General features: G+C 48.7%; 3 protein-coding genes across 3 annotated transcripts; 1 reads left to right on the top strand and 2 right to left on the bottom strand.

The window, feature by feature from the left end:
• Positions 1 to 27: 27 nt before the first annotated feature.
• Positions 28 to 3,174, bottom strand: agd3 (putative extracellular serine-rich protein). The gene is made up of 2 exons (XM_032043365.1): positions 753 to 3,174; positions 28 to 685 (listed from the first exon to the last, which is right to left on the bottom strand). Exons 1-2 carry the CDS (start codon positions 2,847 to 2,849, stop codon positions 419 to 421), a joined length of 2,364 nt encoding a protein of 787 aa, XP_031896087.1. The 5' UTR covers positions 2,850 to 3,174; the 3' UTR covers positions 28 to 418.
• A 1-nt stretch (position 3,175) lies between these two features.
• Positions 3,176 to 3,769, bottom strand: BDW43DRAFT_289162 (uncharacterized protein). Its single transcript, XM_032043364.1, has one exon. It carries the CDS (start codon positions 3,754 to 3,756, stop codon positions 3,442 to 3,444), a length of 315 nt encoding a protein of 104 aa, XP_031896086.1. The 5' UTR covers positions 3,757 to 3,769; the 3' UTR covers positions 3,176 to 3,441.
• A 1,509-nt stretch (positions 3,770 to 5,278) lies between these two features.
• gtb3 (glycosyltransferase family 4 protein) lies at positions 5,279 to 14,067 on the top strand (the record flags this gene model as incomplete). The annotated part of the gene is made up of 3 exons (XM_032048011.1): positions 5,279 to 5,344; positions 5,399 to 5,488; positions 5,551 to 14,067. 3 exons carry the CDS (start codon positions 5,279 to 5,281, stop codon positions 14,065 to 14,067), a joined length of 8,673 nt encoding a protein of 2,890 aa, XP_031896085.1.
• Positions 14,068 to 14,328: the final 261 nt, after the last annotated feature.

Here is a 14,328-nt window from a genome sequence, read left to right as displayed (position 1 = left end):
TTTTTGGGGGGGGGGGGAACGTGGGATGAGTTGGACTGCATTGGGGGAAGTCGTACCTCAACCAGTATGTGCTCTGACCTCTGGAGATAAGAGAGGGGGGATTAAAGGTGCGTATGACTTGTCAAATTTTTTTCTTTGCTTTTTCTTGGTTCGCAAGGAGGATGGAGATGCTTGTTGAATTCCCTATTTGGGTTGTTGTTGTTCTGCGTAAAATCATAAGGATCTACGGGATTTTCATTCCGAGGAATGGTTCATGTCAGGGATCATTGTATGCAAGTATGTACCAGTATGTATTCATCGCCCCCTATCTGTAAACGAAATGTCTAAACTAAATCCCATTAATAACATTAGATATTATGGTGAAGGAATCTCCAAAAAGCCCATCCATAATCATCCTAAGCACATCATTTCAATCCAATTACAAGGGAATGGGAGTTGACAGAGAGAAAGTGACGGGGGAGCCTGCCAGCTTCACCCAGACAGTGAGCGGGTCACTGCCATACTGCTCGGTGCTGAAGCCCTTGGTGTCGGTGGGAGCGACAGGGAAGCTGACAGGGATGGGAGCATTGCAGGTGTTGCCGTTGGCAGTCAATGTGACGCCGGTAATCTGCTTGTTGGCAATCGCATACTGCAGAGAGTAGTTGCACTTGTCGCGGTTGTAGCGGTCGAGGAAGTTAGCAGACATCTGGATTGATCGGTTAGCATTGCGGGGATGTTTGAATCACCAAGGGGCCGGACGGTGCGTGACTGACCTGCTGGTGCGTGATGGTAACAATGGGCCAGTCCACCAGACGCACAAATTCCTGAACCTGAGTCTCCACCCAAGCTTGGAAGATCGAGAACTTGCCAACTTCACCGTTGACATTAATCGACTGAACGTCGGCATTGCGAAGGTTGGCCTGATGGAACATATAAGGGTCCCGATGGAGACCAAAAAGATGACGCATAGTGTCTGCTTTCTCCGTCTGAAGCAGGCTGTTGAAGTCGCCACTGCCGGCCGATGTGTCAATCCATTCCTGGACAGTGCAGTCAGGGGTATCGCAGTTGTAGTAGATGCGAGTAGCCCATCGGGGATTCACCTGTAGGCCGTCGAAACCATCCGAGGCAAAGGTGGTGAAGTAAGGCCACATCGCGTTCTGTTTGTTGAGAAGCGGCGCACGGGTGTTATCACCAACGCAGTTGGTGATGCCGTTCTCATACCAGGCACGCAAGGCATCGCCATTGTGCAGCCCAGTAATGGCGGGAGGAATAATACCGTTGGATGTGAAATACTTGGCTTCATAGAAGCCACTCTGCTTCAACCAAGCTTGGTTGTAGGAAATCTCCTTCCTGACATCGGAGTAAGTAGCATTGTTTTGTTCCTCGTGAGTGAAAGTGTGAGAGATGTGACCGTACTTGTCCCGGTTAACTGGGTTGGTCCACCAAATGAAAAGGTCGTCCAGCTTGGTGCAGTCAGTCGTCCAGTTGTACCCATTTGCGTCCGCAGGCCAGAGATCAGTACCGGTCCCCAAGGGCTTTTTGAACTCCATAGGTGTATCAGGAGGCGAGTCGTACTCAATGCCGCCTTCGTTGCAGACATCGCCATTAACTCCGGCAGCGGCTTCAATGTTACCGTTACCATTGTGTCCGACCTCAACGAAGTAATTACTGCCAGGATTCATCTTGCCGTTAATTTTTGGAAGCCAGTTAGAGATACCATTCATATCAGCGGTGGTAATACGGAAGGTAGTTCCATTGGGCTTGTAGATATCAGTCTCGAGGAACATGTCATCAATCTGGGTGTTCAGGTTCACGCGGCGGTGGCCAGCATAGAGGCCGCGAGTAAGCCAGTTGATCCATGCGTGCTGCAAGTAGTTGGAGGTTGCACTCCAGACGGTGTCGAAGGACAAGAAGAAAGCCATCTGCTGCCTGCCATTGAAGTTGTTGATGACTGCAGCCGTGGTTTCACTACCATAGTTCGCGTTGGCAGCGAAGCGAGCAATTTCCTTTGTCGTGGCCGTATCGTTGATCGTGGCCGGGTAATGCCAAAGACCTGCAGTGCTGACACCAGCACCGGTCTTCAGACCAGCCGTTTTGAAATCACTTACGTCCGAGAAAGAAACAAGCTGCTCGACACCGGTTTCACAGCATCCGCCACCTACAGCAGAGGCACCGTAGTTGGGTCCGGGGTACACATCGTACTGAACCATGCGCACACTATACTCAAGCTGGTACGCATACAATTGATTCCATTGGTCAGTAGTCAGAGCGCTCTGGAAGCCTTTCGTGCCACCATAGTCATAACTGACTCCACTTGCAACAACGATACCTCCAAAGTTTCCTCCGGCGGTACCGTTCAGCTCGGGCAGACTAACACCAGATTGCGGAACGAGCAAAGTGGTGAAAGGGATGCCATAGCCATTGAGGCCTGACGAGGCCACATTAGCAGCAGCGGTATCCTTGGCAATCACCAGGATGTTAGCCGCGATATTACCAGAGGTAATCGCCGTAGCGGAAGGCGTCGCGGAGGGAATAATGCTCGAAGAAGACAGAGACATCGTGCGGGACGCACTCACAGGAGTGCTGGAAGAGGAAACGAGTGTGGTAGAGAACGAGGGTAGAGAATTGGGAGTGGAAGTGGAAGAAGTAGAAATAGTAACGAAGGACGAAGACCCCGTGACGGTAGGGGAAGAAGTAAACGACAGTGCCGACGAAGTAATGTCGGGAGTGCTACTCGAGACTCCAGATGTGCGTGAGGGAGGCACAGGAGCGATCACACTTGGGATACCTTCAGGCCAAACACCTGGGGGAGTGTCGCAAGTTATAAGTCCGAAGTAACAGCCTACTCTGAGGAGCCACGGAAGAACCATTGGGAACTGGTCCTGGCTCCAGAAAGAGTACCTGATGGGGTTGTGGAAACAAACAGGATGGATGCAGAGACTGAGGGCGAATGATAACGAATGACAGTGTGGACCTGTTTTGGGTCCAATCCACGAGAGAGTGCCTGCTGATCGATAATCCTGTAGATGCGGGCACAATCACATTATATACATCGATTTCTGTCTTATAAGCAGGAAAGCTGGGAGCTTCGGAGCCTATCGCTCATTATACTCAGTGTTCAATGCCCACTCAGAAGAGAGAAAAGGCAGAAGAAAAAAAAAAAGGGAGATCCACTATAAGACCACTTGTTTACGGACTTCTATCGGCTGCGGAGTTTTTATTTTATTTTTTTTATTTGACTTCTATTTTTTACTCTCACATTAAGTGACGTACCTTTCTTCAAGCCCTAATAGGCTAAGTTTGCCGAAAAAGGACCTAGCATCTCTGCCAAGATTAACCCGGTTGGGGGATGACTTAGTCAAGACTCAATGGAGGCGATAGAGTAAAAGCCGATGGCTTGCATAGGTGGAAATTGCATTAAGACAAAAAAAGGCAGAGGAGTTAGGAAAATCCATAGCTCCCCTATTCCACATCGTGGATATTCCCTGCAACTAGGCCCATGGCAGCCAGGGAATTGGGAGGAGTGGTTCGCAAACATTCTGCGGTGGCACAGAAGAATGGGCTTAGGAAAGCTGAAGGGATTGCCAAGAGACATATAGGCGAGTTTCTGGTTCCATTTAGTAGGGGTCTCCGTGTCCAAATTTGGAGCCTCAGAAGTCTCAAGAGGCGATAAGATGGATGAAAGGGGCGAGTTGTGGGGTATCGACCGGAAGAGAAAAAGCCAATCGAAAACGGGTGGGATGGATCAAACAGACGGATAAACCTTGTCGGCTTCATGCAGACTGACTCGTATTATTCACAATTATTTTATTCTCGTACTAATAGTACCGACGGATATGGGGACTCGGAAGACAGAGAGAGAAAGAGAATCAAAAGGATCTTAGCTTGTGCTAGTGTATACTGTATGAATGTATGTATATATGTATGTATGTATGTACAGTACATACATCCGTGGTCAGTGTGTAAATTACCAGAATACCTGTTCAGTCAGAAATACCAGAAGTCCGTCTTTCGTAACATAAGGAAATTTGCAATACCACTCATACAGTACGATACCTCTTGAACTTCAACTTAACCCTGTTGGGCTATTTGCATCTCCGCCCCGCCATTTCGATACGTTTTTGTTCTCTGTTTTCTTTTCCTTTCTTTCTTTTTAAATTTTTTTTCCCCCTTGGTTCCCTCACATCCTCGTAGATTATTTATTTTTTTACTGCCAATATTGGTTTATTTATCGAATAATCAATTTTGATTTTTTCATAGTTTTTATTTCATTTAGTCCAAACTTCTAAGACACTCCCGCCTTGACCCAGACAGCGCTCTTAAAACCCACACTATATTGGAAACCGCCAATGGCCGTAAAGATCATTGATTCCGACAATTGTACTACCCAATGGTCAATGATTTGGGAAAATCTCTTCCTTCGGGTCCCAATGAGATCCGAGGCAAACTGTCCGCTATCCTGCATCACACACCTCTCTCACTGGTTCTCGTCGAGTGTTACCGTTCCATCTGACTTTGACTTTTATTTTATTTTTCGCTCTCGGTGCTGCCCGAGAAGTTTGTTGGATGCTCTCCATTAAACCATGACAATGTCATTTGTTGGTGGGCTGCCACGCTACATGTCTTTAAAGCCCCCCATCTACCCAAGATGCTACTATACCTATAATGGATCCTGGTTAAATCTTTCCATCTGGCAGTCTCCGACACCCTAACCAGTTTTAGTGTCAGACTAGTCGCTATTTTTGTCAGCCTCTTGAAGTCCTGCACTATCAAGAGCGCCACTCTAGTCAAGGGTGGTTCCATAATTAGAGGACGAAACCGAGAAAACTAGCCATATCGCCATCTGCAGGCTAAGTAAGGCTAAGTAAAAAAAATACGCTTGCTTTCTCAAAGACGTACAAGCGAAGGTCCAGAGGGCTAATGGATGAATGCATGGTTGGGTAACATCTTTTCCTTCACTCATCCTCAAAGCTTGCTGTGTCTTTCTTTTTCTCTTCTCTTCTTTTCTTTTTCTTCTTTACTTCTTTTGTTTATTTCGGATAACTTGCTTTCGGAATCATTGTTTCCCTCCATTCTCATTCGTTCATCTTCACTTTCCACGGTCTCAGATCTCATTGACTTTGGCCCCGTAAAGCGGCACGACATCGTTGTAATGAGCACTTAGAACATTGTCTGTTTCTCTTTTTAGCGACATACGCCCTCAAGGGCTTGATTCTCCAACCTCTTCACTTTCGTTTCTTTTCCAGTCTCTCGTTTTGATGGTCTTACCTGTGAGGTTGGCCTTCAATACCTAAACAAGATGGCCGAAATCCTCCCCGTCTCACCTCTGGGGTGGGATAAGATGAAAGAGCATTGGTGGCAGTTCGTAAGTGGTTTATTGCATATCTGTTTCAAATCTCACTGACCAATACTTTTCTAGGTGTTCATCGGCATTTTAATAGCTAGTGTTGCTGCAGGTTGCTTGTACCTTCTGTATTCCGGAACAAAGAGAGTTCGCAAGTACTATAAGGTAGGTCTTCGTCTGATTATCTGTTTGTATCTGATCTGTCACTTACCCCACTCAAACTATAGACAAGGCCACGCTCAGAGAAGGTGACGCCTGTTGTATCTCAACGGTTGGCCAGTCTTTCTAACAAATTACTCCATCTGCCAAATATACAAAGGCGCAAGCCGTCTTCTTTTGGCATCTATCTGGGTTCATTTAGTTCCCCACCGGACAGGGATCAACTTCGACTTCTCAACGAATGGGACCTGTTGATTGTTGACCCCTTCCAGTCCGGCACGGCTCAAGCCATTCGGTATACAGAGAGCAAGCAGCTAATAGGAAGAGTGGACCTTGACCATGTTCTCTCAAAGGAGGAGTCGACATTATCAGCACTTGAGAAGATCGAGAACCTTCTCACCGGGACATTTGATGGTGCAAACTTCAGCGGAATGGTACTCGCCAATTGGGAAGGGAAATTCCCTGCCCCCGTATTCACTAAGCTCGTCGAGGTGATCGATGAGTTGGGCTTGGCGGTCTACGTGGAGACGGCACCCCCCGACTTTCTAGAGGACCACAATTCCTTGCAGAGTCCTGCTATTTCCGGAATCGTAGTTCAAAATGCTAGCATACTGCCAGACGGCCAGAAACGTGACTACTTTCAAATCGTGAAGATGCAACCCACCATCAAGGCGTTTGTCTCCGAGGCGTGCGTGAGAGATTTCGTAGTGATGGCATGGGAGACGATCGACGACAACGCCTCACTATCGAATGCCGTTGTTCAAAGGTCTCTACAGTGGTGTAACTTCTACAGCACAATTCCGTGGATTGGCCGGAAATCCGCTCTTACAAACGCTGCCCTGAACGTCACGATTCCAGAGCCCCTTTCCGCTTTTGGATGGCTGAAAGATGTCGAAATAATCAAAGCTCACGATCGCTGGCGCTCGAACTTACACATCAAGAATAGTGGTGCATCTGACATGAATGCTTGGAACACCTTATTGCCATTTTTCCCTGCCCTGGAAGACTTGCTTACTTCATCTGAATATGGCCAGGCTGAGAGCAACGATTTAACGACAAAAATGCGTGACCCGCCGGAGTGGGTAGCGCAAGTCAAATCTCTAGGGTGTCCGCTGTCCATATCAATGGCTGGCATCGAATATAACTCGTTTGGTTGCTTCCCCCTTGGATCTGAGGCGACAGCGGTCGCATTTGCTGAAGTCCTCCAGTCTCAACAGCGCCTCAAATCACTTGGCTTGCTCCACCCGGTTCCTACCTCGAAAGTTCAGAGCCTCGGTCTGCTACTTAAAAAGTTTCACGAATCATATATGCTTCCCAACTCCACTAGCTCAGACCCTTATGTACTTCCCAACGCGACATCGGACCAATTAGCAGCCTCGATCAAGGAACTGTCCAACATGGCATCAAATGGCTCATTACAGGTCAGCCTCGGACTGGATTCAGGTCTTCGCAAGAGTGTTGATGTGCGATTTTGGGCAGTTTATCAGATGGACTCGGATGGCTTCGAGGTTTTCGCTTCAAAGAACGCTCAAGGTCTTGCAGGAACGGTGCTACATACATTCTTATCTGCCAAAGGTTACCCTCGTCATGTTTGCTTTGAAGTAGAAACTGCTTTGGCCAAATGGTCCCAAGATCTCGTCAGAGATACTGGACTTCCTCGCCGACTCGTCCAAGATATCGACATGCTGAGCCCAGAGGAGCGACTGCTTCAACTCCAGCACCTCTCTTTGACTGATTCCTATAGTGAGGTCTCTGACACCATCTGTGCATATATCCGGAGACTGCTCATCGATGCGCCTTCGCTCGCTCAGTTGAAGGAGCTTAACACGGTCTCGTACCTTGAGGGCTCTGCTTCTCCTGAAGTGTTGATCAATACTCGTGTTAAGTGGTACCAAGAACAGGGAAGCCAGCATCCTTCCCCTTCAAAATGTCTCGCATTGTTCTACCAGGCGGATGCGACTTTCACTCAGATCCTGAAGGAGCATCGCGAAGGGGACCTTGCCTTAATATCAAAGGGCTTCTGCCAGCTGCTGCAGAATGACCACGTTGATGCGTACATGGATATCATGGCATTGGCACTGTTCTGTGCTGCAAGGAAAGGAGCCATTGATGAGATTTATACTGAGGTGACAGATCGTAACCCGTTGTTTAACAACCAATCGGACCAAGCGGCTGCTTTCTCAGAGTCGTTTGCTCTCGGGTCACGCTGTGAGGCCTACTTTGATGTTCAGCCTAGCGCGTTTGGGAAACTGCTCTCTGATCGGTTCAGAAGGGAGTACAACGACGAAAAGCTCCCCAATTGGATAAATGGCGCGCCCGAGATGGCCACATCTTATGCCGGTGCCCAAATCGATGTCAATCCGGACCATAAGGTTAAACCGATGCCAGGCTATCAGCGATTTACATTCCTGAGTGTTTTTGCATTTCCGGCCTTGATTGACATTATTCTGCTCACAATCATCGGTCGTGGTCTCTACCTTTCGGCCTTTATGACCAATGACGAGTTACAGAGTGCCACTATCGCTTTGATGATCTCCCTTCTCCTATCCGGTGCAATCGGTACGATGATTGCTTGTGGAGGACCCTACTACCTCATTTCAATGGCGTTTGCGGCGTCAAACATGTTTGTCCTCATCAGACTAATTGCAGGCTTCGCGTTTACCATTGCGACTGGGTTGATTGGATTCGTTGTCATCTCTGGTGTAAAAAGCCCGCGGGCTGGCATTATCTTCTATCTTTATCTAGTCGGCTTGACGATCTACCTTACAGGATTCGCTACCCTCGCCAGCTTTAGTTACCCTGGAACCGCTTTTTTGTCTGGGCGCAAAGTGATCTTCTCCTGCATACCTATTCTTTTCATCTCGCCTATCATTACTACATGGAGTGGACATGATTCGGCTATCTATATTGCTGTGATGTATGTGTTCATCGGATTTTTGCTACTCGGATTACGGTCAGTTGCCTCAAAATGGGTGACCTGGTACCAGAACATTAGGAGGACGGACGATACGGAAATCCGAAAATGGTACATCGCCACGTACGGTAATGACGACGAGAAGGTCTTCGGAAACCTGAGTGATCCAGCTGTCCTGAAGCTGTCGAGAGATGCACTTCTTAAGGATGTTCTAGCTGAAAAGTCCCGGAGCTTCCTCTCCAAGCCTACAACCGATACGCTAGTCCGTGAGCTTGCGAGAGATTGGGATTCGACAAACTTTCTTCTCGACTGGTATTGTCGCTACGCGGATGTGCCCCGGCCAATCCCATTCAGCTCTTCTTGGAACATCCAGACTAAGGTTGGTCTTGACGTTCTTCGCAACTCACAGAAAGGAATCCGGTTGCATAACGCCTTTATCCATTGGCGCCAATCGAGCCAAGAGATAGGCTGCGGAATCCTGTACTTTATCATAGCCCTGCTGGATAAATGGGTTGATCTATTGAGTGGTGGACAACTCGGTGGTTTCTTACCCTCGTTTTCAGATCCAAATGCCCCTCGGATGGCCGTCGGCTTTGGGTTGGCGTACTATCTCATTGGTGCTGTTCTCATTGATACTAAAGCCCAAGAGCTCCATGAGCTTGTGGGTAAGCATTCAGCCGTAGCCGTGGACTCAGCCAAGGATATACGCCCTTCGCAGAAGCGCGATGTGAGATTCAAGAGACAGGTTTACTGGAAGACCTTTTTCAAGTTTCTTATGTGGCTTGTATGGAGTTTGGCTATCGCAACAGCATTGATCTGGACTTTCCAAGCACCACCAGAAGCGATGATCATGTTTTTTGCCTACGTGTTGTCCTATACTGGCCTGCTGTGGTACCAATATACAAAGATTTTCACCGGTCCGCACGCTTTCATACCACTTATGGCTGGTGTGGCCGTTGGATTACCTATTGGTATTGGACTCAGAGTATCCTTAGGTAATAACTTCTTGTACTCGCAGGTGATTGGGCTAGGAGCTGCCACATGGACAGTTGCTATCCTTTCCCTTTTCACCGCCAAGATGGGCATGCCCAAAAAGGTCGATTCGCCGGTGGAACTTGGAAAGACATTTCACGCTTATACCGCTCCGTGGGCGGATCCCGAGTGGTCGCAGCAAGAGCTGCAGACATTCTATGAAGGAATATCATTTGTCTCTGCCGATGCGCGGTTGAAACTCGTTCCGGGTGCCCATCCTGGTATTGAAGTTAAGAACATTCTGCTTTCGCGGAGGATAGAGCCGAGAATTGAGGAGGCTTTCCCAGATGCGAAGAAACTCATCAGTACGGCTCTGGGCGCATGGGAAACGGGTGGAATATCCATTGAACTTGTTCCGTTGGGCTCACTTGGTCCAAACATCCAAGCTTTGAGCTGTAGTATGGCTGGTCACCTGCAAATTGCCATTTGCGTTGGCCGAGGACTGGATGAGCGGATTGATGTCAGTGCTAACTGCCAGGTCATCGCCGAGACTCTACTTCACGCGGTCGCCGAATCGATGATGCGAATGCCACATGAATACGCGGTGCTTTCTGAGTCTCTCGTTACCGCAGGTGTTACCGAAACCACCGCTCGACAACTCCGGGAGGAACCCGATACCCCGGTCGTCGTTCGCTGGGCAAAGAAGGAGCTTCTGCGACAGCTATGTCTCGGGTTCGAGTGTGATTCTCACTGGGAGAAGCTGCCTCAGAACATCAGGAATACGTTGTTGGATCGTTGCCTTGGTAGACCGTGTCTATTGTCTGATGTTAGTGTGAAGTGGCTCCAAGACAGCCTTTGTCGGTTTGACACGGATGATTTGAACGTGCACGTTGCTCGCTGCAACCTGGGAGCTGCAACTGCTGTTAGTATTCTCGACTATGCAAACTATGGAACCGGTGAAGCAGGAGCTATAAAAGATCCGGAAATCCCTATATATATTCCAGCTATCCCGAAGAAGCTTCCTATGGTCATGTCTCTCGTCCAGAAGCCGTGGAGCTATGCGTATCACGCTATTGGCACTGGGATCAAGTTCTTTATTGCCGCTTTACTTGCAGATCCCGAATTCCAGAGAGAGTTTGATCATGTCATGAGTGAACGCCACAAGTTAATTCGGACACCGCTTACGTTTCTGCTAAACATGGTCTGGCTATACGCTAAAGTGGTGCAAGATATTGGATTATCATTTTTCTTGTTCCATGGTCGGCCCAATGTGAAACGGCTTTGGAACGAAACCAAGGGTATTACCGTCAGTGTCAAGAAAAGTCGCTTCATTGTTCAGAGTTTGGAGGGTACCTTCACTGCTTTCAGACACAATGAACCTGATGGCGGTTTTAAGGTGTACTATTACTCTGGAGAGCACAAGACAGAACCAGAGGGTACAAAGCTTCTCAAATACGTCAGCACATACTCGAAGGACATGCTTTTACTTATCCGGCAGGAGTTCAAGGATGGCAAGGTGCTCAACGAGTATCACTATGACTACCGTGCTCCGACAAAGAAAAGCTTCACCCTATCCAAGGCTTCGGCAACTCGAATCCCCATGGGCCGGCGTTGTGTACGCGGACAAAATAACCTGCAAAGCGTTCAGTACAACCGTAAAGGTCTTATTGAAGCCGGCTCCTACATGAAGGATGGGAACCTTATTCGCTTCAAGTACCATTATCGCAAGAACCCTCGTTTCGGAGATGAGTTATTGCGCGCTGAGTTTTCGTTGACACATATCACATGCACAGTTTCCTGGTGTGCACCTCCTCTTCGCCATCCAGAAAAGGTCGAGCGGTGGATTCCTCATTCTAAGGTGACTGAAGCGACATTTGTCCAGGGAGCTGATGTCTATGAGGCTCGTTGGTTGTACGATCATAAGTTCCATCCCACGATTTTCACGACACTCAATGGACAAAAGGTGCAGACACCTCAGATGATCGAACACGACTTCTTAGGAGTCCTCGCCAAACCCAAACAAACAAGCTTCGTGAATGATAATCCGCTCGTATATTGCGACAGTCTCAATTCGAATGTTCTTACTCGTTTCCTTGGGCTGACAACTAAGCGCTTCCCTGTGTCCACTTCTCGTGCCCGTTCATTGCTATGGAAAGCCTGGAAAGACCGTGTGGACTTTGACGCGATTATGGTCCGTTGGATGGATGAGCGACTCCTGCGGAGAGATAAGACACTGGCTCCTTACTGGCGCGCTCGTAATCGTGGTGATCTGGCTACGGCGAAAAAGTATCTGGAGCTCCGCGCTGATTCCGTCACCGCCAGCGCTGATCTGGATGATAACATCTCCAGTTGGACCCCTCTTGCGGTGAAAATAAGTGATCTTTTCAACTTCGGACCAGGAGGTGATGCAGTAGTCCACACTAGGTCTAAGGACTTCGGCTCCGACACCGAGAAATCGTTGCATGTCATGGCTGCTGATACTGGTACTTGGCCGAACGAAGGAGGTGGTGTATCCGCCTGTCGACGTGATATGATTAACTCGTTAAGGACAATTAAGTGGCATATGATTTGCGAAGCCGCAAATGATTTTGGTATTCCCAAGCATCAGACGGAGCAAAATATTCTGTCATTGAAAGTGGTTCCACTTTGGGGCTTGGACTTCCTGAACCCGACACATGGTCTCTTCAGGAACAAACTCGATTCCGAAGTAGAAAATGTCACCTCTGCCAGTGATATGGACATCAAGCTCAACTTCATCCCAATCCTGACCGCTCTAGTGAAGGGAGCCCGTGCGACTCACCTTTCAAAGGCTGATATCCACCAGGCAACTCGGGCTTTGGTCAACTTGAACACATACTTCCAGGATTCGCGGCATTGGACCCAGATTTGGAACAGCGACATTGTCAAAGAAAGCTGGAGAGATCTTTGGCTTACCCAAGAGATGCCTAATACCGTTCCATCGTCCGAGTGGTTCCGCACTGAGCTTCCAACCCTAGCGTCACTTGATACTGCTCTGGAGCTCTGGTATCGCTATCTCTTCATTTTCTCGATTCCAATTCCTGAGAAGATCCCAAGCATCTTCCAAGCATCCCATCACAGTGTCAGTGCATCTTATGGAGTTGTGTGCAAAATGAAGAGAAACTGCACTTTGCAGATCTGGGATCATGCCATTAGCTGGCGTGAAACGAACCTTTGTTTGTCCTCAGCCCTTTGCAAGCTTTCTCCGTTCGTTCGAAATGCTCTTCTGGGATTGATGCGGATCACGTCAGCTCTTACATTGCATCACGCCGACATTATCCTCCCTTGTGCGGATTTCTTTAACCCGGGCTGGGAAGTTGAAATTGGTACCTGCCAAGGGACCATTGAACATCGCAACGTTTTCCGTAGAAAAGTCGATCCCGTTGTCAATGGTATTACCGACATGCAGAAATTCGCCCCCGTGAAGGAGATCAAGTCTCAGCGCCCTACAGTCACTATGTTGTCGCATGTGTGGTATGCCAAGGATATCAAGACAGCTCTTCTTGCTGCCGACATCATTATCAACCAGTGGAAATTCGATGATTATCACCTGGACATCTATGGAGCTATCGACAAGGCACCAACATATTCTACCGAATGCCAGGAGATCATCGCCTCCAAGGGTCTCCGAGGCAAGGTTACTCTCCGTGGTACCGCAGATCCGATGAAAGTGCTCGAAAACACCTGGCTGTTCCTTAACTCCTCATTGTCTGAAGGTCTGCCCTTGGCTTTGGGAGAAGCTGCCCTGACTGGTGCCCCCGTGGTATGTACCGATGTTGGTGCATCTCTTCGTGTTCTGAGTGACCCAGACGACTTCTCTCGCTACAGTGCCGTCGTTGCACCCAATGATGCCCATGCTCTCGCAAAAGCGCAGATCACCATGCTCGGCCTTCTGGGAGAATGGAGCCAGTATACCGATGACACTGAGCCGGCACCTGTACTTACCTCCTCCCCAACACCAGAAGATGTTGCCAAGATCACTCGTCGCATGTACGAGAAGAGCGAATATCGCCGCAAACTCGGTATGAAGACCCGCGATATCGTCCAAAAATCATTCAGTGGCGACCGGTATCTCCGCGAACACGAGCAGATGCTCTGGATTGGCAAGTCCGCCAAGATTATGGCCAACAGGGTTGGAGGAGCCATCACCGAGCCCACAGACATAGCGACTGCCATGCGCCAGACTCTTCCGATCGAAGAGGAAGTTATCACCATCCCACGCAGCGCCGTGCACTCGTGGCGCTCTTCTACCGCGTCGGGCGTGTCAGGCGTCTCGACCGTGTACAGCGGTGTGTCAAATTTCCCAATGCTGAACGGCTACCACCGCCCGTCCTCTATTCGCTCTGGTATAACCAATACTTCGACGGATACAGAATCTTTCCTCCCTCTCCCAAGTAGCTCCTCTCTCCCTGTCTTCGCTCCTCGTCAGACCCTAGCATATCCCAGTACTCCAGATGGTCGCCTCTCACCTTCTGGACGACTCTCGCCGCTGCCCAACCCTAGAAGCAGTGGTCGTCGATCCATGTCGACCGCAGGCCGCGAGCAGCTCCGCGGTCTCGGACGCGAAGAACTAAACCCCTACCGCAATTCAGACGTCAGTACGATCATGAGAGATGAATTCCTCCAATCAAGCATCTACAGGAACATCGAGGGCAACAACAGCAACAGCAACATGATCTGAAAAACAGAAGAATCTTTTTCGTTATCTTCTCCATTTATTTTCCCTTTGCATTGATCCCTTCAATTTCCTTGAATATCCTATGACCGTGATTTATTTGGGCTATACCCCCGGCAGACAGTAATTGCTAATCTGTCATTGTCTATACCAACCATATACCCCCTAGATGATGAAGAGCTCGTTGTAAATAATTGCATCTTGCATATACTTTCCTTTATCATGCATCGACTTCATCATTGTCACATTCATTCTTTTTTGTCCATT

Source organism: Aspergillus alliaceus (assembly GCF_009176365.1).
Source record: "Aspergillus alliaceus strain CBS 536.65 unplaced genomic scaffold BDW43scaffold_55, whole genome shotgun sequence".
NCBI classification, from domain to species: domain Eukaryota; kingdom Fungi; phylum Ascomycota; class Eurotiomycetes; order Eurotiales; family Aspergillaceae; genus Aspergillus; species Aspergillus alliaceus.
The sequence above is the reverse complement of the archived record's forward strand: the minus strand, read 5'-3'. Positions and strand labels throughout refer to the sequence as shown.

Bases quoted from the DNA above. Each gene is read 5' to 3' on its own strand.
- agd3 (XM_032043365.1), bottom strand. From the start codon at position 2,849: ATGGTTCTTCCGTGGCTCCTCAGAGTAGGCTGTTACTTCGGACTTATA. The intron at 686-752 runs GTCAGTCACGCA...CGATCAATCCAG, and splicing joins TTACCATCACGCACCAGCAG to ATGTCTGCTAACTTCCTCGA.
- BDW43DRAFT_289162 (XM_032043364.1), bottom strand. From the start codon at position 3,756: ATGAAGCCGACAAGGTTTATCCGTCTGTTTGATCCATCCCACCCGTTT.